General features: G+C 51.1%; 1 protein-coding gene across 6 annotated transcripts in view; it reads left to right on the top strand.

Moving 5' to 3' along the window:
* Positions 1-26,608, top strand: part of DIP2C (DIP2 acetate--CoA ligase C (putative)) — a 413,428-nt gene that overhangs the window by 287,969 nt on the left and 98,851 nt on the right. For all 6 annotated transcript variants that reach the window (XM_078450509.2, XM_078450506.2, XM_078450507.2 and 3 more), the window contains 8 exons: positions 137-247; positions 12,899-13,022; positions 13,317-13,426; positions 13,540-13,642; positions 15,348-15,412; positions 16,819-16,912; positions 17,010-17,129; positions 18,321-18,435. In XM_078450509.2, coding sequence (XP_078306635.1) covers positions 137-247; positions 12,899-13,022; positions 13,317-13,426; positions 13,540-13,642; positions 15,348-15,412; positions 16,819-16,912; positions 17,010-17,129; positions 18,321-18,435 — 842 coding nt within the window. The remainder of the gene's footprint in view (positions 1-136; positions 248-12,898; positions 13,023-13,316; positions 13,427-13,539; positions 13,643-15,347; positions 15,413-16,818; positions 16,913-17,009; positions 17,130-18,320; positions 18,436-26,608) is intronic.

Below are 26,608 nucleotides of genomic sequence, written 5' to 3'. Positions count from 1 at the left end.
TAATTTTTGTTCCAGCCTCTGTTCTCACTGAGAACATGAGCCCTGCTGCCCATGGCGGTTTGCATCGTTTTTCGGTATTTTGAAAGCTGGTGGCATCGATTTGCTGGTTAATCCCTCCTGCTCTGTGTCTGTGCAGGTGGCGCTGGTGTTCCCCAACAATGACCCCGCCGCGTCCATGGTGGCCTTCTATGGCTGCCTGCTGGCTGAAGTTGTTCCCGTGCCCATCGAAGTGCCACTCACCAGAAAGGTAAAGAGCATGCTGTTGCCATCAGGGAGGGTCCGGCTGGGCCGCAGAGGAACGTTCTGTGGTGAAGTCAGAATGTGTAGGTGGCTGGTTTTTAAGTGGCTCTTTATCTCAGCGGGAGGTGGACCGAGAAGCACAGAAGTGTTTTTGTCATTGGGGAGGCTCTACAGGTTCTTGTCACTTGTGTCAGTAGAGGGGACGGTTACTGGGTGCGCAGCTCAGCGGAAAGATGAAGCAGGAGCAGCTTTTCAGGGGTGGGGCTGCCACACCCCGGCCTCCGAGCGCTGATGGGGGGCCGTTTGAGACGGTGGCGCAGGGGATGCAGAGCTGGCCTCTTCCCCTGGCCCCGCGGCTGTGGCTGCATGTGGAGCAACTCCCTGTGCAGAACACCCAAGAACCCGCTGACCAGCTCCTCCATTTCAAGGGAGACGGGGGATTGGGGGGGCCGAGGCAGGGACACTGTCTCACCAGATGCCCCAGCCCTGCACTGCCACCACACACAAGGGGAGTCTCACACATTCAGAGCTTCTCCTTGAGTGGGGTGTTCACGTCACCCATCAGGCATTTCAGCCCTTGGGGCCTGCACCAGAGAGATGAACCCCCAAAACATCTGCCTTTGGAAATACTGGGGCTTGTGTCCAGCACACCCACGGGGCTCATGCTCCACTCACTTTGTCCCAAGGCCCAGCACAGAAGCAGCAGTTTAGAAAGTGATTCCACTGTGTGTGAAGAGGGTTCATTTGCTGACCCTAAAGCATCTGCCAGAGGGGCAAGGGCCTGCTGGAACTCCATCTGGGGATAGAGGTGCTGATGGGGACCATTTCTGCACATTGCTTCTACCTTGCCAGTGCTGTTCTGCTATAGCCAACAGGTGCACCCCAGCCCCGTGCCCTCCTCCTGCGTCACCGAAGCCAGTAAGTGTGCTGCAGCCCCACACTTGCCTCCTGCCTTGCTAGAGCTGCAGGTGCCCGTAGACCGCACAGGGATACCCATGCACGCCTGGCACTGGGAGCCAGGGGCTAGGACACCTGGGCCCCTTAGGTCTGTATCATGGGGAGAGACTGTTCTTGACAGATGGCTTGCGGGGCACTGCACAGACGACAGACTGAAACACAGCCCAAGCTTTCTGGGAGGAAGGTCTGTTTACCTGTCCTAGGCTTCAGGTTTGTCACATCTAGAGACTGTGGAGGTGCTCCCAGGGAACGTGGACAGGGGGACAACTTTGCACTTTCCCTTGACTGTGCTCCAGTTCACTGGCACCTCCATGAAAGGGGCCCTAATTTTTGCAAGTGTAACCAGGAGACACCTCCAGACATCCTGGTCTGGAGGCCAGCAGGATTTAGGACTATGGTCCCACAAACTGTATGTATACGCATACTTTAAAAGCTGCTGCCTGAGGGCCTGGCTGCCAGTCAGCCTGTAACTAGTGCTCAGTGGGATTCCTCCCTTTGGAACTTGGACAGGTCTCGGCACGCCCTTAACAGTGGGAACATATCTGGAGTACATTTGGCTGTGTAGACAATCAGAAGGGTTCAGGAGACAACCAAGGGCAAGGCTGAACGAGGAGATTCATTACTTCCACAGCCCACTCCTTCCAGACTGGGAGAGGTACCTGCTGCACTTAATACAGAGAGGCCAACAAAACGAGCAGACAGACGAACGTGTTCCAGAAGAAAGAACAAGATAGAACCTTAATGAACAGAGATCAATACTTTACCTAATTAGGAGTTCAAAGTAATGGTCATGAGGAATCTCACAGAACTCAGGAGAAGGAAGGATGAACACGCAACTTCAACGGGGAGATGGAAAATAGGAGGGAATACCACTTAGGTCAAGCCACTTAAGATACAGTAAAGTGGGGCGCCTGGTGGCTTAGCCGGTTGAGCGTGCAACTTCAGCTCAGATCATGATCTCACGGTTTCTGTGTTGGAGCCCTGTGTCGGGCATGTGCTGTCAGCTCAGAGCCTGGAGCCTGTTTGACATTCTGTGTCTCCCTCTCTCTCTGCCCCTCCCCTACTTGTGTGTTTTCTCTCTCTCTCTGTATCTCTTTCTCTCTCAAAAAATAAACATTAAAAATGTTTTTAATTAAAAGACAGAAAAGAATACAGTAACGGAACTGAAGAATGCCCTGTGAAGTTCCCACTAGAAAAAAACAGAAGGAAGCAGCAGCCATCAAGAAGACAGGACAATAGACCTCACACAGAGCAGCAAAAAGAAACCAGGAAAAATTTAAGATAGCTTGAGGGACCTGTAGGACAGCATCAATCAGAACAGCATTCACAATATGTGTGTCACAGAAAAGAAAGAGAGAAAGGAACAGAAAACATTCCTAACCTCGGGAGAGAAACAGACATCCAGGTCCATGGAGCCTGGAGAGCTGTAAGATCAATCCAAGGAGTTCACACCAAGACATGTTATAATTAAAATGTCAGAGGCTAACGAGAGAATCTTAAGAGCAGCAGGAGAAAAACAACTTGTTCCATACAAGGAAACAGCTAAGATGGTCAGCACATTTTCAGCAGAAACCTTGCAGCCCAGAAGGGAGCGGCAGGATATATTCAAAGTACTGAAAAGAAAACCTACAACCAAGAATACTCTGCCCAGCAAGGGCCGTCATTCAGAATTGAAGGAGGGATAGTTTTCCAGACAAGCAAACCATAAAGGAGCTCATTGCCACTAAACGGGCTGTGGGAGAAATGTTACAGTGAGAGGGCCTTGATTAGTAGCAAAATACGAGAGAGTATAAATCTCATTGGTAAAGGTAAATGTACAGTAAAGATAATGGATTAATTACTTACTAAACTAGAACGAAGGTTAAAAAGACAAAAGTAGTAAAAATCAGGAAAACTACGATACTTAGTTACGGGATACACAACATGAAAAGATATAAATGTAACATCAAAACATTTAATTGTGGGGAGGGCAGGTAAAAACTCAAGAGTTTTAGAGTATGTTCAAACTTAATATATAAATACACACACACACACACACACACACACACACACACACAAGATTAAATGTGTGTGTGTGTGTGTGTGTGTGTGTGTGTGTATAGGCTGTTATGTGTGAGCCTTATGGTGACCAAAAAGCAAATACCTCTAATAGATACACAAAATACAAAGGGAAAGAAATCTAAGTGTAATACTAAAGAAAGTCATCAAACCACAAAAAATCGAGGAAAAGAGGAACAGAGAGGCCCAACTAAAAAACCAGAAAACAATTACCAAAATGACAATAAGTACATACTTATCAATAATTACTTTAAATGTAAAAGAACTAAATTCTCTGATCAAGAGACACAGAGTGGGTTAATGGGAAAAAACAAAAACAATCGATCTGCTGCCTACAAGAGGCTCCGTTCAGATGTAAGGACGCACACAGAGGAAAGTGAGGGGTTGCAGAAAGATACTCCACAGAAGTGGGGACGTAAAGGAAGAGGAGTAGCTGTAGTTCTATCAGACAAAATACACTTTAAACCAAAGACTGTAATAAGAGACAAAGAAGGGGAGATACTTAATGATGAAAGGATCAGTCCACTGAGAAGACACAGCATTTGTAGACATTTATGTACCCAATATGGAAGCACCTAAATCTATGAAGCAAATATTAACAGACCTAAAGGGAGACATGCGATTCAATAGTAGTAGGGACGTCAATACCCCACTGACATCAGTGGACTTAATTTATACTGAACACTCCATCCATAAGCAATAGAATACACATTCTTCTCAAGGACATTTCCAATGTTCTCCAAGATAGATCACATGTTAGGCCACAAAACAAGTCTCAATAAATCAAAGAAGGTTGAAATTCTATCAAGCATCTTTTCTGACCCATAATGGTATGAAAGTAGAAGTCGGTTACAGGGAGAAAACTGGAAATTTCACAAGATATGTGGATTTTATGCAGCATGCTTCTGAACAACCAGTAGGTCAATGAAGAAATCAAAAGAAAAGTCAAGAAACAGCTTGAGACTAACTTAAATGGTAACAGAACATATGAAACCTTCAGAACTCAGCAGAAGTGGTTCTAAGAAGAAAGGTCACAGCAATACAGGCCTACCTCAGTCCATCAGAAAAATCTCTAATAATCTAATTTGAAACTTTCAGGAACTAGAAAATAAAAGCAAATGAAGCCCAGTTAGTAGAAGGAAGTAGCAAAGATCATTGTGGGAATACATGATATAGAGACTAAAAAGAATATAGAAAAAAAAATCAGTGACACCATGAAGCTGATTCTTTCAAAAGATAAACAAAATCCATACACATTTAGCTAGACTCAGCAAGAAAACAAGAGAACAGGACTCAAATATAATCAGAAATGAAACAAGTTATAACTGATGCCACAGAAAAAGGGTTAGGGGATACCACCATGAATAACTATATGCCAACAAATTGGACTCCTAGAATTGGATAAATTCCATAAATGTACACTCTTCCAAGGCTGAATCATGAAGAAGTAGAAAATCTGAATACGGGTTAGTAGTAAGTAGATTGACTCAGTTATCAAAAACCTCCAGTAAACAGAAGTCCAGGATCATCAGATGGCTTCACTGGTGAATTCTGCCAAACATTCAGAAAGATTTAATACCTCTCCTTCTCAAACTCTTCCAAAAAATTGAGAGCAAAGGAAACTTTCAAATTCATTTTTACAAGATCAGTGTTGCCCTGATACCAACACCAGGCAAGGATACCATAAGAAAATAAGATTACAGACCAAATATCCTTGATGAACATAGATGCAAAAATCCTCAACAAAATATTAGCAAACAGAACTCAATAATATGTTAAAAGGATCATATTCCATAAGTTAGTGGGATTTATTTCATTGATGCACAAATGGACCAACATTTGTGAATTAGTCAATGTGATATACCACACCAACAAAATGAAAGGTAATCATATGATCATAGACACAGAAAAAGCACTAGCAAAATTCGACATTCTTTTTTTTAAAGTTTTTATGTAAATTCCTGTTAACATATAGTGTAATGTCAATTTCAGGTGTACAGTGTAGTGATTCAACACTTCATACGGCACCCAGTGCTCATCACAACAAGCTCGCTCCTTAATCCCCATCACGTTTCCCCCATTCTCCCACCTACCTCCCCCCCCCCATAACACCATCAGTGTGTCCTCTGTAATTGAGAGTCTCAGTCTTGGTTTGCCCTGACAAGACCCCCCTCTTTTTTTTCCCTTTGTTTTATTTCTTCAATTCCACGTAGGAGTGAAATCATACGGTATTGTGTTTTTCTGGCTTCACTTAGCATAATGATCTCTGGCTCTATCCATGCCATTGAAAATGGCAAGTTTCATTCTTATGACTAATTTTCCATTGCATATATATACCCCATCTTCTTTATCACCTATCAGTTGATGGACACTTGGGCTGTTTCCATAGTTTGGCTATTGTAGATAATGCTGCTGTAAACATAGGGGTGCATGTATCCCTTTGAATTAGTATTTTTGTATTTTGGGGGGTAAATACCCAGTAGTGTGATAGCTGCATCATAGGGTAGTTCTGTTTTTAGCTTTGAGACTTCCGTAGCTTTAGCTTTTAATTTCCATACTGTTTTCCAGAGCGGCTACACCAGTTTGCATTCCCACTAACAGTGCAAGGTTTCCCTTTCTCTACATCCTTGCCAACACCTGTTGTTTCTTGTGTTGATTTCAGCCATTCTGACAGGTGTGAGGTGGTATCTCATTGTAGTTTTGATTTGCATTCCCCTGATGACCAGTGATGTTGGGCATCTTTTCTTGTGTCTGTTGGCATCTGGATGTCATCTTTGGAGAGATGTCTATTCGTCAACATTCATTTTTTGAGTAAAGAAAGTCAGCAAAGTGAGTATAAAGGGAATGTACTTCGACATAATAAAGGCCATATATGACAAGCCCACAGCTAACCTTTCATTCAGTTGTGAAAAGCTCTAAGTTTTTCTTCTAAGATCAACCCATTCTTGCCATTTCTGTTCAACATAGTATTGGAAGTCCTGGGCATAGCAGTTAGGCAAGAAAAAGATGTATAATGGCATTCGATTACTAAGGAAGAAGTAAAACTATCTCTATTTGAGGATGACATGATTTTATATATAGAAAACAATAAAGACTCCCCCCAAAAACTCTTAGAACTTTTTAGTGAATTGAGTAAAGTTGCAGGATAGAAAATCAGCATATAAAAATTGGTTGCATTTCTATACACTAACGGTGGTCTATCAGAGAAATTAAGAAAACAATCTCATTTATAGTTACATCAAAAAGAACAACATATCTAGGAATAAACTTAACCAAGGAAGTGGAAATACTCTGAAAATTATAAGACCTTGGTGAACGAAATGGATGAAGACACACACACACAATGAATGGAAAGACATTCCATACTTAGGAATTGAGAGAAGTAATATTGTTAAAATGTCTGTATTACCTAAAGCAATCTACAGTATTCAGCAATCCCTATTAAAATTCCAATGGCACTCAATCTAACTGTTCACAGAAATAGAAAAAACATTCCAAAAATTTGTATGGAACTACAGGAGAACCCAAATGGCCAAAACAATCTTGAGTAACAAGGACAAAGCTGGGGACACCTGGCTTCCTGATCTCAAGCTCTATTACAAAGCTTTAGTAATTAAAACAGTATGGACACATAGGTCAGTGGAATAAAATAGCCCAGAAATAAACCCACACATGCATGGTCAATTTAGGACAGAAGATCCAAGAATACACGACAGGGAAAGGACAGTCTCTTCAATAAATGATGTTGGGGAAGTTGGACAGCTATGCGCCAAAGAATGAAACTAGACTCTCATCTTACCCCATACACAAAAATTAACTCAAAATGGATTAAAGACTTGAATGTAAGACCTGAAACCGTAAAACTTCTAGAAGAAAACATAGGCAGTAAGTTCCTTGACGTCAGTCTCGTGATGAGTTTTTGGATTTGACACCAAAAGCAAAGGCAACAGAAGCAAAAACACACAAGTGGGACCACATCAAACTAAAAATCTTGTGCACAGCAGAGGAAACCATCCACCGTCAACCTACAGAATGGAAGAAAATACTTGTACGTTGTGTATCTGATAAGGGATTAATATCTAACGTACGTGAAGAATTCATACTACTTAATAGCAAGAGAATCCGATTAAAAAATAGGGAGAAGATCTAAATAGACATTTTTCCAGAGGAGACACACACACAGGCACAAAGATGCTCAACATCACTAATCATCATAGAAATAGAAACCAAAACCACAATGAGGTCTCACCTCATACCTATTAAAATGGCTAATATCAAAAAGACAAGAGATAGCAAGTAATAGCAACTACGAAAGTGCCTCAAAAAATTAAAAATAGTATTACCTTATGATCCAGCAGTTACACTAGGTATTTTTCTAAACAAAGGTATAAGCGCTAATTCAAAGAGATACATAGACTGAACATTCATTGCAACATTATTTATAATCAGATACGGAAACAACCCAAGTGTCCATCAATGGATGAATGGATAAAGAAGAGATTATATGTGTAGACCAACGGAATATTACTCAACCATAAAAAAGAATGAAATCTTGCCATTTACAACGACATGAAGGGACCCTGAAGGTGTTATGCTAAGTGAAGTAAGTCAGACAGAGAAAGACAAACACCATGGGATTTCTCTTAAATATGGAATCTAAGAAAACAAATGGACACCAGAACTTCAAGAAACACAACGGACAGTGGATGCCAGTGGTGGTGGTTGTGGGGCGGGTGAAATGGCTGAAGGGAGTGAAGAAGCACCAACTTCCAGTGATAAAGAAGTCATGGGGGTATAGTCACAAGGGTGACTACATTCAGCGATACTTCACGCGCATTTGAAAGTTGCCAAGAGAGTAAATCTTAAAAGTTCTCAACTGTTTTTGTGTATTGGTAATTTTGCAGTATATGCAAATATTGAATCATCATATTATACACCTAAAACTGCTGGAATGTTATATGTCAATTATATCTGAACCTTTTGAAAAAAGAACACTGAGCCTAGTGATCTGTCAATAACTAAGTGTTTGAATATCTCATTCCTCGGTTTCATTACACTAGAAATCTGGATAAATTAGAGGGTTTTGATTTTATTTTGGGGGATGTCGGTTGTTGCTTACGTTTTGGTGTTTGGACGCGATTGAGTCCCATGTTCACTATGATTTGTCAGATGTAATTCCAAATCTTGCTCTCACAGTGTATTCGAAAATAAGAAACATATGTTGTACGTACCCCACATATCAGTGTCAGGTTTTTTGTCCAAGGCTTACTTGCAAGTGCTTGCTGCCAGGGTTCCAGGCTCCACCCCCGAGTCCTAGGATATTCACAACGGAGAAATGTGGAAGAGTTTGGGGACTGAGTGAATGGATAGCCACGTTCTTCTAAGCGATTCTTTGGCACTGTGGTAAATTCCACTACGGTTCACCTGAAAGCCTACTCGGGGCATATGACGCTCCTCCTTCAATTGGTATTAAATTCAGTGGGTTGAGGTCTTTTGGAAATGCAGAGGGCTGGTTACCTGACTTCAAGGCTCAAAGCCCTCTGAGTTCTGTCGTCAATAGGGTCAAAACGATAATCTGGAAGAATTTGTAGGTTGCTGTTCGTACAGAGACTGGTTCTTAGCACTGCAATAACCAGACGGTTATCTCTGTGATGTTCTCATGTGATCGGTTGCTATTATTTATGTGCTTCTCATCACATAGAGGGTTTAGACTTTTCTACTTAAGTCTATAGCCTGATGTCTCCCAAAGCAGAGCTGGTTTGCAGAGGAAAATCACGTGAACAAAGAGACACGTGCCTCTGCCCTTTGGGTCACGTGACGACACAAGCACGTCATTTCGAATACTGCTGATGCAAACGTGTGCCACCGTATAACATTTCTTAATACACACTTGGATGTATATTAAATGAATAAACATTTTTCATTTAAATAACGAGGTTAAGTATCCTTTGGACGTTTGACAGGCACGTAAGCTGTTCACTTTAATTGTACTGGAAACCTTCCTAACTGTGTGAGTATTAGGTTACTGCAGTAATAATCAACGGGAGGGGAGATGTCATTAGGTGTGTTTTATCCTAGGCCCTGGGGCCCAACCATCCCCTTTGAGGCTGAGAGCTCTTCGTGGCAAGCCTGGTGCTTCGGCAAGGGTCCGTGCAGGTGTGAGCACCCACAAGCGAGCTCTGCTGGTACAGGCGTGGGCAGGGGAGTACAGTCTCACCTATGCCGTGTTGGCCCTGCTGGGACTGGGCTGCCTACTGTCTTGGGCATCTAGGCTGCAACCTGCCAGGTGGTGTGCCCTCACCTCCCCAGCCCACGGAGACCCTCGGGTTATCGGCCTGAACCAGGGGACCAGAAGGCACTTGTCAGAGGAAGATGCTAGGTTCCTCCGTCCATAGAGCATCTTCTGCTGGGAAACGGGACCGGGAGATGACTTTGTCTCAGTGACGCCAGAAGCTGCGTGCCAGGCCTCGGGCTCTGAGCTCAGAACGTGACATTCGTGCCTTGGAAGACTTTTCTGAGTTTTGAACAGAAGCCCACATTGGTCCTTTGCAGGTCAGCATGGGGTAAGGTGTGCACGGAAGCGTGGGTGATGGAGTCGCACACTTGCTCTGCCACTTCAGTGCCACTGGGTTTGCCACGAAGGGCCTGATGAGAGCCGTTTTCCAAATCCTGAATGTCGTTTGATGGGCTGAACGATTTTGTGTCCTGTGTGTTTCTTTACTCTCCCTCCTAGTTCTTGGGTGGGAGGAGAAAGCTCCCCTTTCTGTGAGGGGTTTGCAGTAGGAAGGGCTGGCGTTCCTGGATCATTTGGCCAGGGGGTGTGGGGGAGCCAGAGGGGAGCCTCCAGGGGCCTCCTGAGATGGGCCTGGCAGGGTCGCAGCAGAGCTAGGACAGCCCGGCGCTGTCACCCTCCTGAGGCGGCCGCGCTTCGGTTCATGCCGGCTGTGTGCGGGGAGGCCCTGTCGGCCCGCGAGCAGGCCCAGCCAACAGTCCCCCTCTGCCGACACAGGCTGCTCCTCAGGCGTGCAAATCTTACAGGAGAGTGACAGGCTGTTAGGAGGGGCCGAACTGCGTGTTCCAAAGTACCACAGGACCGGAGACACAACGGCCCGTGGGCCACGGGCATCAGCAGCACCGTGCACGTGTGAGACGCCTTTGCGCTTCTGTCCTGCTCCACCTGCTGAGAGCCAAGGAGCTGCTCAGCTGGCAAAGGAGAAACTTGGGTAAACTCAAGCCTCGTGGTGAGGGGCCCCAGACGCAGAGTGAGTTCACGAAAGGGACTTTTCTGTGAGCCGTCCTCACATTTGTTATTCTGTGTGTGGGATTGCTGCTTCCTGCCTGGGAGGCTGGGGCGGAGCAGACCCTGGTTGAGACGTGTACAGCCTGGCCTGGTGGGTGCTCCAGGGGTCGTCGGAGAGACCGGGAGGCTTCCCACGAGGCGACCTAACGTGGCGCCTCTCTGTTGCAAGAGGGTTGGAGGTGACAGGCTTAAGTCAGGTGCGGTCTGGCTTTTCTTGACGAGCCCGAAAGAATCGTCGTCAGGATGTTGTGACCGGGGAGGTGGTCACCGGCTGCCTTGACAGCACAGCTCTTGAGAGGGTGGAGCCCCAACCGAACCGAGGAGGAACCACGGGCCAGGCGTGTGGGCCTTCCCTGGGAAGGTGCACGCGGAGCGCTGAGTCGGGGCCAGAGTGCACAGGCTTCATTCAGTCTCCCTGAGACGGGACGGCGGCTTCCCGAAGCCAGCGGCAGGTCGGGCCGCCTGGAGGCGGCTCTTTCCGCAGGCTGGGCGGGAGGCCCCATGTCGAGACGGGGCCCAGGGAGGACCGTGGCTCTGACGTGGTGTTGAGAGTGTGTCCGCCCACTCTGGGCTCTGGGGTCAAGCACGTTCAGCTTCAGCGTGTGAAGGGGACACACAGGCTTTTTCGGGAGCAGGCGCTGGGGTCTCGTCTGCGCCGCTGGGGTTGGGTGGGCAGAGCTGTTTCTGCACAGCTGCCTGGAGCTCCAAGTAGGAATTTTCCAGATGAAGAGGACAGAAGCCCCTTGGAGGTGAGGTCTGAATTTGGGGCTGAACTCTGTGGCATTCTGTCCATTACTCTTCTCATCTGCCGTCCCCTGCTGCTGCTTTATATCAGCTGTCTCGTGTGTGTGAATGTGTCACTTTGGACATCAGTCTCGAGCAGGTTGTAGAAAGGGCGCAGGGACGGTGTCTGCCAGGAAAACCGAGATGGGTTGCGAGCCCTTGGCACGGCCGTGGGCCCTGGCAGGTCCCAGCCCACAGACCCGTGCTCACTCTCCCGAGCTGTTGGCTCATGTAGCTCTGAGGTAGTGAATTCCGGCTCACAAAGAAATGCCTCCCTGCCACCAGACGTGACCTCAGAACTTGTCTCGATGTTTGGCAACATGACCTCCAAATTCACATTGGAGCGAGTGTTAAAAACTCCACTTGAAAAAGCATTGCTTGAGGGAAAAGTACTGTGAGGGTCCTGAAACGGGAACATCCCTGTCCGTCGGGCGCCAGCCCCCTGCTCGCCTCTCTGCGCTGCATGGTGTATCGGGAGGTTGGCGGTGCGATTCCGAGTGAGGAGAGCTGGATTTCACCGTAGGGTTAACCTGTGAACCAGTTGCTTGACGGGCTAGTTTGAAGACATCCGTGCTGCTGATTTTACCCACTGGAGACCCCGTCATCACACACTTTCTTAGTGAGGCATACGTGGGCGGAGCGACCGGAAGGCGGGGCTGGTTGTCCTGGGTTGTCCACGGGTTCAGGAAGAGCCCGGTGGGAACAAACCAGGGTGGCCGGTTCACCGTGTTGTTTCAGTTGTAGGAATGTCAGCTCCTTGCTGGCTTTCGTTTTATTTTCTAAATCCTGGCTGGTTTGACTGTGGGGGTGAAGAAAGCCGGTTGAGCAGACCTGCTGCGGGCAGCCAGATGTGGTCAGCAACAGAACCACAGGTTGGCGGCCCCTGGACCGCCCTCCGAGGAAAGCTCCATCCCGTGGGGTCCGCGGGATGCCGTGCTCCCAAGTCAGTGCTGGTCATTTGGGGCTTCTGGTGCTCTGGCCCGCCAGCATCCAAGTCCTGCAGCAGGCGCCTGTCCGGCTGTGGCCTTGGTCACAGACGTACTCTGGGCGCACAAGGGTGGCAGGCCTTTTGGTTGGGAACGGGCGTCTAGTTCGCCCACAGTGGATGTCAACAGACACAACAGGGCCATGTGCTCTGAGTAAAGTCAGGCTCTGTGTTACGGAGGAAGACGAACCCTTTCCGTTCTCCACGACGGTTACGTTCTATGGTCACAGTCTTAGGGAACTGGAGGGAGACGTAGCAGCAGCTGTTTAAGGGACCCACTGTGTGCCAGGCGCACACTGGGCACTGTCCACGCTCCTCCAGTTTATTCCTTGCAGCAGACCCACTCGAGGGCTCTGCTCTCACCCCATGGCACAGGTGAGGAAACTGAGGCTGAGTGACCTCGCCGTCCCGTTCGAGGTCACACAGCAGCAAGCGGCAACCGGGGCTGTGATCCCAGTTCTGCAGAGTCCGGGGAGGTTCCCTCCCTCCCAGAACCCAGGGACAAGGCCACGTCTTGCCAGGAGGGTACCCGTCCTTCCCGGCTTTGTGACTTACGTGTCTGTCGCCTCTCCCAGGATGCAGGGAGCCAGCAGATCGGGTTCTTGCTTGGAAGCTGTGGAGTCACTGTGGCCTTGACGAGCGACGCCTGCCACAAAGGGCTGCCGAAAAGCCCAACCGGGGAGATCCCCCAGTTCAAAGGTAAGCCACAGCCAGGAGCCTAGTTGGGCGTCTGGCTCTTCACTCAGGAAGGTCCTGCGTCTCCCCTGGACATGCTCTTCTGCACACGGAACGCGATACGTCTGCTGTTGTCAGCCTGCCGTGTGGCGTGGTTTACCCGGCAGCATGCGTGCTGTTGACGTCGTCTGAGGCTTGAGGAAGCACTGGCGATCCCCCCTGGCTCGTGTCACGTGGGCCACAGGAAGGGGGACGACGTGGCAAGCCTGGTTTCTGGGTAGTACGCCTCTCAGAGGGGTCTGTTTGTTTGTTTGCAAGGTTGGCCAAAGCTGCTGTGGTTTGTCACAGAGTCGAAGCATCTCTCCAAGCCCCCTCGAGATTGGTTCCCACACATCAAAGATGCGAACAACGATACCGCGTACATAGAGGTGAGTTGCAGCGCTGCCCACGGGTGTCGAGCAGTTGGGCCGACCTTGGCCTGACTGGGGCAGCCGCATTGTCCTCTCTGTACCCCTCTCTGCACGTCCCCATCTCATTTCAGTATAAGACCTGCAAGGACGGAAGCGTGCTCGGGGTGACCGTGACCAGGATCGCGCTGCTGACCCACTGCCAGGCCCTCACGCAGGCATGCGGCTACACGGAAGGTATGGGCAGGGCCCTGACCCAAGACTGCGTCCCTGGGAGGCTCATGTCAGCTGTGGAGGGACTGAGTCACTCCCCCTGGTAACGGAAGGAGTGATGTCAGGTTTGCACGGAGCTTGGCAGGCGGTGCCTTCTTGTTGCCCTCGCTGTGCAGGGAGAGAGAGCTCTGGTGTCTCATCTCCCCAGGATGTGGGTCCTGATGGGATCAGACCCGCCCCATGACCTCACCGAACCCTCATGACCTTGGCAGAAGCCGTATTTCCAATGGCAGCCATGCCGGTGTGCGGACTTCCACCCGTGAACTCAGAGGGCACGGCTCAAGCTGTAGCAGATAGTTAATTCTGTGGGTGTTCATCCCTGGGTGCAAGTTAGGGTCTCTGGGATCTTCAGAAAAAGCCCATGTTCAGCCCACCCCTAGCAGCTCAGGGAGAATCTCTGATGGGGATTCTGCGAGCTTCTCAGGGTGGGCAGCAGCTGCCGAGGGTGTGGTTTTTATGATGCACACTCTCTCTCCCGAACGGGACGATCCTGGAGGCCAGGAGGTAGGTGGCCAGAGGTAACCGTGGCCACGGTGCTGGCTGGGGCTCATAAAAGGCAGGGTCCGCCCAGGTAACCAGCTACCCCCTGGCTGGGGCTTCTGTGACCAAGGCCCTGCCCTGGGGACTTGGACGTGAGCGCAGCCCTGGGGCTGGTGCCTGAGGAAGCTGGTGGTGGCATCTGCGCTGCCCTGGGGGTTGGATGCTCCTCTCCTTCTCTGTCCCCAATGCCACTGGCAACGTCCCTCTGAAAAACAATTCATTTGCGTCCTGGGGATGTTCTGGCTCACGTTTGGTCCCTAAACTAGTTTCCAAGGTACTTTCACCTTGAGACACGTGACTGCTAATCATTTCTCACAGCCTCAGGACTCGTGTTCCTTGCCCTGCTTTCTTGAAGGTCCAGGGCTGTCGCTTTCACAGGTGCCAGAGAAAACACACACACACACACTGGCTCCTTATTTCTAAAGTGAAAATGCTCGTAGGACGTGGAACAGAGGCTGTTTCCTTCACGTGGGGACGCCTGCCTTCTCTGTGAAGTGGGGTCAGGTGCACGATACCAAAGCTCTGGCGAGCAGCACGACAGCGTACGGACCTAAGAGGAGGCGTCAGGAAATGCCTGGTGTCAAGTGTGGCTTCAGAAAAGTTTTTCCACGTAGCTTCCACGTGCCACTGTGGCCCTTGTTTTCAACTGTGTATCGTTAGCAGCCTTTCTTCCCGCTTCACGAGGTGTCCCCCGTAAACCTTGAACACTGTTCTGTCACCGTCCTTCCAAATCCCGTGCCTCCTTTATGACTCCAGCCACCCCAAGGCTTCTAGTGATGTGACGCCCTGTGTTTGCTGGAAAGCACTTCCCTTTCCTGGGGGATCCCATGATGGAAATGAAAAGAATCTTTAAAAAGTTACAGGCAGGGAGGGGCAGTAAGGACATAAATAGAAGGAATAAAATGTTTTAAGTGGCCTGTGAAGCCGTCGCTGTTAACTGATATGTCAGGAGGCTAGAAACACTTTTCCAGGTGGGCAGCGTTTTTAAATGGGTTTGCAGGCTGCAGGATGTCTGCAGAGGTACTGGGAACCATTTTTCCAAGGTCCTGTACTGCCCCTGACATGATGTTGGATTTTCTTTGCCCTTTGGGCTGTGCTACATGAAAATCTTCCGTTTTTATTTGTTCAGCGGAAACCATAGTGAATGTGTTGGATTTCAAGAAGGACGTTGGGCTCTGGCATGGCATCCTAACAGTAAGTGTGACCCTTCCCCTGTCCCCCCGGGCCACAGCCAGAATTAGGGTCTGTACACACGGCCACTCGCCCAAGCCCCTCTCGCACTGGGGAGAAAAGCTGTTATTGCTGGAAGCTTTAAGCTGTCTGCTAACGCGACTTCCCAAGCCCAGGAAGCCTGCGGGAGTCAGCCGCTCACGGGAGTCACAACCACCCCCCCCCCCCAACCATATAGAGGCGCAGCTGTTGAGGAAACAGGGTATCTCTCTGCCCCCTTCTGGAATCACGACTGCGATGATGTTAGTCACATCTCCCGTCTGGGTCACTTTTCCTTTGCATTTGGTTTCACTCTGACACTGTTGTTCTTTTGCCTTTCTGTGAGTCAGTGCTTGTGAATATTTTGCAAACCTGCCTGGTTATGCCACAGGGGAAGCGCTTTACAGGTCCCCCTTGTGCTGACAGTTCCACTCCCGTCATAAAGAAATGCGTGCCGCCTCCTTGTGGGTGCTGCAGGCAGTTCAGAGCTGCAGGCGCTTTGATGGAGACCCAGCCTGGTTATCTAAGGTCTGCACAGCCCTTGCGGGTTTGCATAGCTTAACTGCTGGAGCATCGCTGTGTCGGTTTCACAGGTGGTGATCTTTACTCCCCTGTTTGTAAGTTCCTTATGCTAAGCTTCATCTTTCCTGAGGTAGAAAATTCTAGGGGCTTTTGCACGAGTGATAGGATACGAGTAGACGAAGTGTGATTTGTCGCCTCTTGGTGAGGGCACGTGAGCAGCACATGGACCGGAGGGTGGGGGCTCCGTGGCTTCCCTGTGGTTGGTCTCTGCCTCTGGGTCCGGGAGGTGCCAGCCTGGAGAAGCCAGGCTGCCCGTGTGCGCTCGTGAGGCGAGCAGGTATCGTGGGGAGAGCGCGGGCTGCCTCACCCCAGCCGACGCCAGTCCTGCCTTCTGCAGCTCTGTGCCCGCAGGCCCGTCGTCTGCCCCCAGGACCTCCTGAACCACAGGGTTCCTGCCTGTCAAGTGGGGTGATGGTCCTGTGTGGTGTCGTGAGCACTCAGTCCACCTCCCTGCCCGATGGTCGTGGCAGCCGCCTGGGGGCTGTTGCCGTTCAAGCTCCTCTTTGATGCTGTTGCTCTGCAAAAGTCTTGTTGGTGCTGTCACCCAGCTGCTCGCCGTTGCTTTGGATCGGCAGTTTCTGAGTCTCTATTTCACTGCCACCTCCTAGAGCAAGGCCTGGCTCCTGCTGGATGCACACGCTCCTCTCTGGCATCTTCTGTGTGGCCAGTGGTGCCCTTGGCCCCCAGCGTGGAGCAGGGAGCAAGCCCGTGATGGGGGCCCGGGCCTGTCGTGTCCCCGCGCGAAGCCTGGTGGGGCGGGGTGCCTGTCCTGCTAGTGTGTCGGCAGTCACCTGGTGCGTTGTTTCCAGAGCGTCATGAACATGATGCACGTGATCAGCATCCCATACGCGCTGATGAAGGTGAACCCGCTGTCGTGGATTCAGAAGGTCTGCCAGTACAAAGGTAGGCATCCAGAGGCCTCGGAGCCCCGGTTCCCTCCTTCAAACGGCTCCTGGTCTGACAGTGTGCATACTGACCCCTTCCTCTACTGTCCCCACAGCAAAGGTGGCTTGTGTCAAATCCAGGGACATGCACTGGGCATTAGTAGCACACAGAGATCAGAGAGACATCAACCTCTCTTCTCTCCGGATGCTGATCGTGGCTGATGGTGCAAATCCCTGTAAGTGATCTACCTGCTGCGTGGGGCGGGCAGGCGGGCGGGAGAGAGCCTCATCCCCTTCGGTCTGTTTCTGCGCTTTGCTTCTCCTTTTCCGGCCATTACTGTGGTTAGGAAGCGGTGTCAAACTCATGACCTCACAGTGTGACTGTCTGAAGCCTGAAGGCACCACGACCGGTGGCGGGTAGGGGACCAGGAGTGCCTGGCTCCCGCCTGGGGCTTGAGTACTGCTGTTGCCATTTCCTCATTCTGTGCAAGAAACCCTAACCTTCTGATCTCAGTCCTTCTCCTTCTTTTGCTGAAAACGGTGCCTAAATCTTGAGTTTATGAGGATTGAATTAAGTCGTCCCTGCATGTATTTCCTTGAGTGATGCTGCGTGCTCAAGAAATACTAACTGTAATTGGTTTATGGTCTTTAGTAATTTTATTGGTCAAGAAATTAATCTGTCATTTTAAGGGAATTTCATTATAAAATTTTATGGGAAAAACCACCCAGGTAAAGTGAATTAGGAGTCCCACAGAATGCCGTAAACATACCTCGGGAAGTACTACCCTGGGTTGGAAGAGAACCCAGCTGGCTTGTTGTCTGTGAGGGGGGCGCGTGAGCCGGAAGGAGAGTGAGTGAACGAGGCATTTGTTTCTGACCGTTGTTGACATTTGTCAATTAAAGCAGAACACGTGATGTGTACGCACGGACTCCCACCCACGTGATTCGGTGTTAGTTGTGTACATGGTTCTTCCGTTTCCCCAGTGGCTCCATGACTTGTGAGCCACTCTCGCACATGGCTGCTCTCAGGCAGCAGTCGTGGAGGAAGCCAGGAGTTTGCCGATAGGCTCCTGGCGGTTACTCCCGCACTCCCGTATCTCTCCGGTGGGGTTAACACGGGAGAGTTGTCTTCACTTGGCTTAGATATAGTCCTCTTGCGAACACGCATATCAAAAATGGGGGAACAAGCCTCAGGGAAGGTATGCAGGCTCATTGGCGGAAGTTACACTTTTAAATCCTTGAGCTCAGTCGGCCTGAGGGGATCATCTTTCGGGGTGACATAAGTACTAAGCGGTATTGAGCGAAGTGGGTTCCCGCACCGCCTGCCTCGCACCCTCACTCGAGGAGCACTCGCGTCTGGCTGGTTTGGCTGGTTTTAGTCAGTCCCGAGCTTCCTCTGGCTGACTGTGGTCCCCTTTCACCTGCAGGGTCTATCTCCTCCTGCGACGCGTTCCTCAACGTCTTCCAAAGTAAAGGCCTGCGCCAGGAGGTCATCTGTCCTTGTGCCAGCTCCCCAGAGGCTCTCACCGTCGCCATCCGGAGGTACAGCTGGGCCCCTGCAGCGGCGCCTGCGTGGTGCCACCGCGTGGGGGGAGGGCAGGACCCGGCCCGTTTGCGGCCAGCTTTGCTTCCCTGCGTGTGCCGGCACGGATTCTTCCGGATCCATTAGTCTGGGGAGTGACTGCGTGAGGCCCGTCTGGAGGTACAGCGAGCAGTGACGTCCCGTCCTTGGGGGTCTCCCACATTTCCATGTGCCCGCGTCTGGCCTGGTGTTATGCGGGGGTGGGCTGCGTCGATGCTGGGTGGGGTGAGGTGTTCACGGCAGGGCTGGGCCTGCCGACGTGCAGTTTCCACGAGGTCCTGGCTTTCTGAGCTCTCGCGCTGTGGTGGCACGTCCGAGGGCTTTCGGGTCTGTGCGTGGACACAGGGCCTGCGTCACTCATGCTCTCGGTCGTTCATTAGTCAGTCGGCCTCACCGCCTGCTCTGGTGCTGGGCACGCTTGTGGGGGTGGCGTGGATACGGGTGCATAAAGCCCATCCCACCCAAGCTGAGAAGTGCAGGGAGGGCCTGTTTGATCGTCTTCCACCATCTGCCATCCGCACAGTGTGGGAAAGGAATATTTGCACCACCTGCATGCTTGCAGCTTGGGACCCGACTCGGTATCTTTGCATTCCCTCGCTGGCGAGGTTGTATCTCGCGTCACACAAATGTGCTCCGTCATAAGAATGGACGACACAGCTTTCAGCACGCAAAAGCATGTGATTTCTGCCCTCCTTACTGAAAGGTTGGGGTCCCCAAAAATACTCCGTGGAAGAGTGTAATACAACTTCTGACGGTTTTACTTGTTGGTTAACGTAAAGTCAACCACACTGCCTAACAGGTTGAGAAATCGAAAACCTTTAAAGTATCAACAAAGTTTTAATTTTGATTGAAGCAGAAATTAGAAGTCTGTCGCACATTTTAAAATTGATGAGGGAATATGGCGCCACTAACCAGAATCCAATTTCCAATTTTTAGAAGGTGTCACTGTTCTAACAGGAGGCTCTCCACATATAATCTCCCGCTATTCGTGTCTGGCCTTGGACAGAATCCTGGAGGCTTTGGGAGCAGGTTGGATACCACCGTGCTCTCCCAAGATCAGTATTAAACCATGTCCAGTTTGAGCCTGAGTGTAGACACTAGGGAGACACCCCTGGGAGATACAGCCAGGGTCTGGCCCACGGGGTCCTGGGCATGTTCCTTATCTCCAGGGCCTTAGTTTTCTCCACCAATGAGTTGAGGGGCTTGGACTCAGGACTCTTAATTTCCTCTGGCCTTGAAGTGTTAAGATTGTGCAGTTGTGTGACGTAGCACCATTGCCACAGATAATTCACAAGATAAGTAATGATGCTGACACATAGAAGATCCAGTTGTTAGCATCAGATGATTTGTGTATTTCCTAGAAGCTTCCTGTGTACATTGGGATATGTAGAGTGGCTTATGCCAGACTTGATGGCAGAGAGAGGGAGGGTCAGTGAAGGATTTTTTTTTTTAAAGGATAAGCACACACATATATGTGTGTGTGTGTGTGTGTGTATACATATATGTATGTGTGTGTATATATATATATACACACACATATATATATACACACACATTTATTTTATTTTCGAGAGAGAGACGGTATGAGCCGGGAGGGGCAGAGAGGAGACACAGAATCCGAAGCAGGCTCCAGGTTCTGAGCCGTCAGCACAGAGCCTGATGCAGGGCTCAAACCCACGAATTGTGAGATCATGACCTGAGCTGAAACCAGAGGCTTAACCAAGTGAGCCACCCAGGCGCCCCATCAGCTAAGGAGTTTTCGCTGTTTCTCTAAAAATGTTTAAAAATCTTTAAGAAGATTAAAACTTTAATACCCCAAACAGACAAAGTAAGGGGTTGCTCTTTCCTGGGGTTGTGTTGAATGGCCTCTGCTGCAGTTCCCCTGTGGTCAGTGCCTCAAACATCCCCAGGCACCCGCCGCGTGCCCCCTGCTCCTCCCCCATGCGCTTTTCCATGAGCCTCCCCCAGCTCCCCACGGCCCCACACGTGCCCCAGGCCTCCCCGTTTGCCTCCCCCCCCCCCATGCGCCCACGCCTCCCCCCATGCATCCCCACACATCCCCTGCACAGACCTGCCTTGGCTGAGTCCACGCCATCATCGAGGGCTGGGAATGGCAGCGTTAGAGGCTCTCGTCCTTCTCTGCCCTGCGGCTGGCAGATGCCACTCCTCTGTGAGACCGTGGGTTGGTCAGCTCCTGCTCGGAGCAGGCGGGAGTGTGGTTATACTTGGAGAGACTTGATTCCATCTGCCTTGCTTTGAACTGAGCTGGCATCTCTTTGCAGACCCACCGGCTTCTCTCGCACCCAACCACGACCCTGGCCGCCACTCTCACACCTTCGAGGTCTGCTGTTTCCAAAATAACCAGAAGAAAATCAAGGGACTGGGATAGGGCAGTGGATACAGGTGACCAGGGCTCCTTGTGAGCCCTCTGTCCTGTAGCCCTCCATAGCTGGAGACGGCTGTCATGTGGGCAGGGGTCGGGGTGGCAGGCTGGCAGAAAGATTGCCACCAGAAAGGCTCAGGACCATCCACCTGCCCCCTGCACCACCTGTCCTCACTCCACGTGTCACAAGTGGAGCTGACTTAGCAGAAATGACACATGAGGTTACCACCTCGGCCAAATATCTGCCACGCTCTCCTCACAAAATCTTCCGTAGCTCATATCAGTTATCGGGCATCCTTAATAGTCCAAAGGGTTAAAACGGAAAAGGTTTGTGACTGGCTTCAGCAAATGTCAGTTTCTAATACCAAACTGGTTTTACTGCAAACATTTCCTAATCCTCAAGAGCGGTATTTATTCACTTCACTTGCACTGTTTGTGGGCGCTGGTCCTCCTCGGGCTCTTAGCTCAGCAGGTGTCCATGGGTGCCTGTCCCCCCAGCACAGTGCTGTGCTGGACACAGAGCTGTGAGCAAAGTGGGGCCCGCATGGGCCTCGGAGGGCACACCACCCACGTGAGGCAGTGAGAGGATTTGCCCTGATGCTCTCATTGAGTGAGGGGAATAGAGCGCGAGTCCTTGAGTCTCACACGGGCCGTTCTGAAGCGTCGCTGGCGCACGGCGGCACCTGCTCGCGTGGGGCCGGCACCGGCAGAGCTGCTGGTTAATGGAAGCCGGCAGGGCTACGGGGCCCGGAGTATACTGGAAAGGCAGTGGATGAGCTGTGTCCGCCTGTGCTCCCAGCTTGCGGGGCTGGCCCGTGGTTCTGGTGCACGGGAAGGCTCACTCTGTCCTCAGACACCGTTGGCCATCTTCCTCCCAGAGAAACCCAAGCTCGCCAGCCACCTCCTGTCACTGTCTTCAGCACTTGAGTCACCAGGAGCGCATGTTAGCCGCTCGCTGGTGCTGGGATGAGTGGCAGTCACCACTCGGACCTGCTTAGCACGGAAACAGCTCCCTTGATGCCTCACAGGGTCAGTGGTGGCTCACGTGTCTGCCTCTGGTGGCAGCAGCAGCGTGGCTCCAGAGGAGCAGACTCCCGAGTGAGGCAACGGCCAGGCCTGACGTCTTCTGTGTCACCCTGTCCTTGCTGAAGCTGTGAGGTTTAAATGTTTCTGCTTGTTTTGTCTTAAAGCTTCCGGGCTGCCTGTTTCAGAATAAAGATGTGAGCCCTGTGCTCAGCTTGCACTGTTGACCACCGTTTGAACGTGTTGGGATGGCCCGGGTATCTCCCGAGGCTTCTCGGAAGATGGTCCCCTGGCCTGTGGCCTCATGGTCACGCTTGGTGACAGATAGTGAAGTGTGACCCCTCCATTTTGCTTCTGCATCAAACAGGGAAAAGCTTTTAGTTGGAATTCTAACATACTTGATCATCAACTTAACAGTTGTAGCCAAATAAAGATAATTTTGGGGAAGATCCTTGTAAGGTATTTGAAAGCAGAGGGTTCTTAAAGATCATCGTGTGATCCATTGGAGGTTCTCCTGGGCCCCAGAAATGCCTCTGCACCGTTTAACTGCCTTCGTTCTCAGATTTCGCGTTCTTCAGTGTCTTGGACCAAAACTGAAGTAGGAGGATGTTTCTGAAATTCAGATGAAAATCCCCGCCAACACACCTGACACGAAGAAGCAGGCTGCAGGTGATGTTAAAAGCCGTGTTGCAGTTTTTAAAACCCGTCGTTTTGGGTAGCACTGTGGTCTTGGCTGAGTGGTTTCCTGTCCTCAAGACGTCCTGGGTCCTGGAGAAACGCAGCCTCCGATTGCACACTTCTGCACGGAGCGGCTTGGGAAGACAGCCCTCTGCTTGGTCATGATGAGCAGGGGTGAGGGATCGTGACGTCTAGCCCCACGTGCTGAGACGCCGCATGGTGGGCAGTGCTCCCGGGTGCTTCCCTAAGCCCCTCGTTTTGGGTTTGATGAGACTTGAAATCACGAACTGTGTCCCCACTGTACCATCTGGAAGGGAATCTGGGTCCTGTGGACAAGGTTCAAGCTGCATTTCGAGACTGGGTAGCTTGGCAGGTGTCTGCCGGGCACGTGCTGTGCTGTCACCCACCTCACGTTGTCTGCCCAGAACCGTATAGATCTGGGAGGGCACTTTTTAAGTGTCATTGTGATCTCATGGCCACGCTAGGTGACAGAAAAGGCAGATTTTTACACTGACCGTCTACTTGCGTCACTGTAGACCTGTTCACCTCTGAGACACTCAGTTTCTCCCACCTGTAGAGGAAGCAGATGCGACTAGCCGTGTCTGCTAACGCGCACACCCCAGACCCTGAGCCCCGGCCCACACCAGCTACGCCTCAAGGTGAGTTAGCGCCCTGCCCATCAGCCACGGCCTGGCCACTCGGTCACGGAGCTTTCCCCTCACACCAGCCCGCTGCTGTAGCTTCTCTATGAAATTTTAGGTTAAATCCAGGACTGTGCAGAGACCAGACATGACTCCGTTCTCCTGAGTATGGGAAGGAAGGAGGCAGAGCGGAAATGACTTTCGGTACAAGCATCGTCCAGCCCCAGGGTGTGCTCCGCTTACCGTTCAGAGGAGGCCGTGTAAACACCCTGAATCCCCCGTGCCTCCCACCCCCCTGCCTCCCCTGGCCCCACTCCGTGGCAGCTTGTGTGCAGGGGTGCACAGGCCACACGCGCCCCCACCCTGCACACAGCCCAGCCATGGCCTGCTTGCCCTTTCCCCACCTGCAAGCACAGGGGCTGGGTCCAGCCCGTCCCTGCTGGCCTCGCCGGGGGCCTGTCCTGACCGTGGTCCTCCAGACTTGCCGCCCTCCCTTCTTCATGTTCGCTACCGCCCCGTGTGCCGTGTGATTTCCTGGTGTGTCCATCGTCGATTGTGTCCTGGCCTTGTGTGTAGTTTACAAATAAGCAAGTGAAACAAGTGAAACAAAAACGTTAAGTATGTGACCCGAGATGCAAAGGTCCTTCCCGTGCACATCCCGCTGACCACCCTGTGCGACTCACCAAAAGCAGACGCCATGAAGAGTCGGGGCTTTGCCCAGGTGTCTGTGCAGACGAGCCCACACACGTGTGCAGGAAGGTTTCTAGCTTGCGTTCTGACTGAGTGGAGTCACGTGTGGTGTTAATGTCTGCTGGTTTGTGTTTTCACGTGACGATCCAGCTGCAGTTTGGTGTCATGTCCGGGTCCACCGAGAGAACAGCAGCAGGAAGGCCGTGCGTCCTTCCTGCTTTCCGTGGGCGGCCCTTGAAGGTCGGTCCCGTGATAGACTGAGGCAGGAGGACACGCCCTCGGGGGTGAGGTCTTGAACAGCAGCTGCGCGTGTCCCCAGTGATGTGCTAATGCAGGGCAGAGAAGGCAAGCTTGGGACCCCAGAGCGTGGGCAGGAGGCCTGCTTCCCACCAAACTTGGGGAGCGCGGCACAGGATTTAAGTCGCGTGCAAAGCTGTATAAGGTCAGGAGTTGATGAGAACAGAGATGGCCATCGCCCTGCCCAGCTCTGAGGAAGAACCCCTGCAGCCCTCCCAGGGCCCCCACCCCGTTGGCTGGGACGTCTCCTCAGACATCACAGTCCTGTGATGGGCATCCTCTCCCAGGCCCACAGATAAGTCTGGGGACAGGAACAGATAGGAACACGAGCCACGACTGCAGGGTGCCAAATGGAATTGGGAATGACGGCGCCATCAAAATTAAGTTGGCCTCAGGGCACACCCACATGTTCCACGCTACCTTTCCTTGCGCCTCAGTCTGGTCACCAGGATCTTTCGCGTGAGGCCAGCGATGCATATGGAAGCTGTTACACGCCAGCGGTCACACGGAAGAAGCCTTCGTAACCAACTACCACGTGCCTCACGTGGGTGGTCACCAGCCATCGCATCAACCCCGCATGGATGGTCACTGGTTACGCTGTTCTTTGGTTGACCTGGAATATTTAAGTCATTTTCAAACAGATATGATGGAAACGCCAGTCACTTGCATTTTGTGAACATGTTCCTTTCCGTGAATGGAAGGGAAAACTCCCCATTCCTAATGTTGCATGTGAACATGCACATGCATGTTCCCAGTCATGTTCAGGGTCTGCGCAGAGGTGGTAGCAACTCTTGCTTTTGGACAGTGAGTCTGTGCACTTGACTCCAAGCACGCTGAAGACTGGAGGGGATTTTCCACACATAAAAGGTCAGAAGCTGGGTTACTGAGTAAAGATGTCTTTATCCATTCTATTCAAGCCGTTCTGCGTGGGGATCCAGGATGGCTAATGGACACTCTTGTGGGTCCAGAGTGAGGACAAAATGCACATGTTATTTTTTTCTTCTTTTAAGTTTTTTTAATATTTAATTTTGAGAGAGAGAGAGACAGGGCACAAGTGGGGGAGGGGCAGAGAGAGAGGGAGACACAGAATCCGAAGCAGGTTCCAGGCTCTGAGCTGTCAGCACAGAGCCCAACATGGGGCTTGAACCCACGAACCATGAGATCGTGACCTGGGCTGAAGTCGGCCACTCAACCGACTGAGCCACCCAGGCGCCCCAAAATGCACCCATTCTTAGCTTCATGAATTCTAGTGTGGGAGGTGTTACGTCCTCACATTTTGCTCCTCCCCTTATATATAATAATTTATAAAGAAAAAAGTGTTTGGCTGCTAGGTCACCCCATTTTGGAAAGAAAGGCCTGCCCCAAAGGGGACTGGTTTCCCCTTGTTCAAATGGGTTTGAGATCTGACCACCTTCTTTCGTCTAAGCTGCTCTGTCCTATGCTTAATAATCTTCTAGGGACAGGTGCTCTGCCCTCATAATGAAAAAGAGATTGAACTTCCAGGAAACTGCCTAGAGCAGCTAATGGCTCGCTTGGCTTTTAGTCCATTTAACTAAGAAATGATGCCCAGTTCCTGTGTGTGGTCAGCAGTGAAGGTGAAATTGGAGGTGTGTTCCATGGCTCACAACTTGTAGGACTTCAGGCCCTTTCTGGAAGGTCTGTCAGTCTGTGGTTCTCTTCTGTAAGAAGCATCCATGAATTAGCCAGCGGAGTAGCCATGGCAAAACTGCCAGACCCCCATGGGTTTGGGCTGTGAGGGCCAGCCGTGCACACTGGTCGGCTTCTCTGGCTGCCGTGAGTTTGCCTGTCCAGAGCAGAGAGCCGGCCTCACGGTGGGTGCCGTGGTTGTTAGGCATCTTGATGTCCTTGCCCTGGTCAGTAGCCGATCGCCTGTCACCAACACAATAGTGAGTGTGTTAGAAGGTTCTGGGCTCACAGTTTTCAGTGGAAGCCTTAGACGTCCCCCCCCCCCCACCCCCGAAACACAGGCAGGATGCAGATGTCGTCCTGAGAGACAGTGGTAGGACTGTGGCCATGATCTGGGGGCAGTGGCTGGTGCCCTGGCCCCTGGGGCAGAGAGCTGCCCAGGCCATGTCTGATCGGTAGGACCAGCCCTGTAAGCAGCCCCCTAGGAACAGCCACTTTTCCCTGAAAGTCAGGGAACTTGAAGGGACAAGGGCAGGAGGGATGCCTGTCTCCACACCTGTCTGTTTCTGCAGTGTCACACCCTGTACAGCATGGGTGTCTGTCCTCAAGGGTGTCTGTCTCTGGGGGTGTCTGTCTTCATGGATGTCCATCTCTGTGGGTGTCCGTCTCCGGGGGTGTCTCACTTCATGGGTGTTTGTCTCTGTGTGTCTGTCTCGTGGGTGTCCGTCTCCGGGGGTGTCCGTCTTCATGGGTGTTTGTCTCGTGGGTGTCCAT

This window comes from Panthera onca, chromosome B4, assembly GCF_046562875.1.
Source record: "Panthera onca isolate mPanOnc1 chromosome B4, mPanOnc1 haplotype 2, whole genome shotgun sequence".
NCBI classification, from domain to species: domain Eukaryota; kingdom Metazoa; phylum Chordata; class Mammalia; order Carnivora; family Felidae; genus Panthera; species Panthera onca.
Note: the sequence above shows the minus strand (reverse complement) of the source record. Positions and strands in the feature narration are given on the sequence as shown.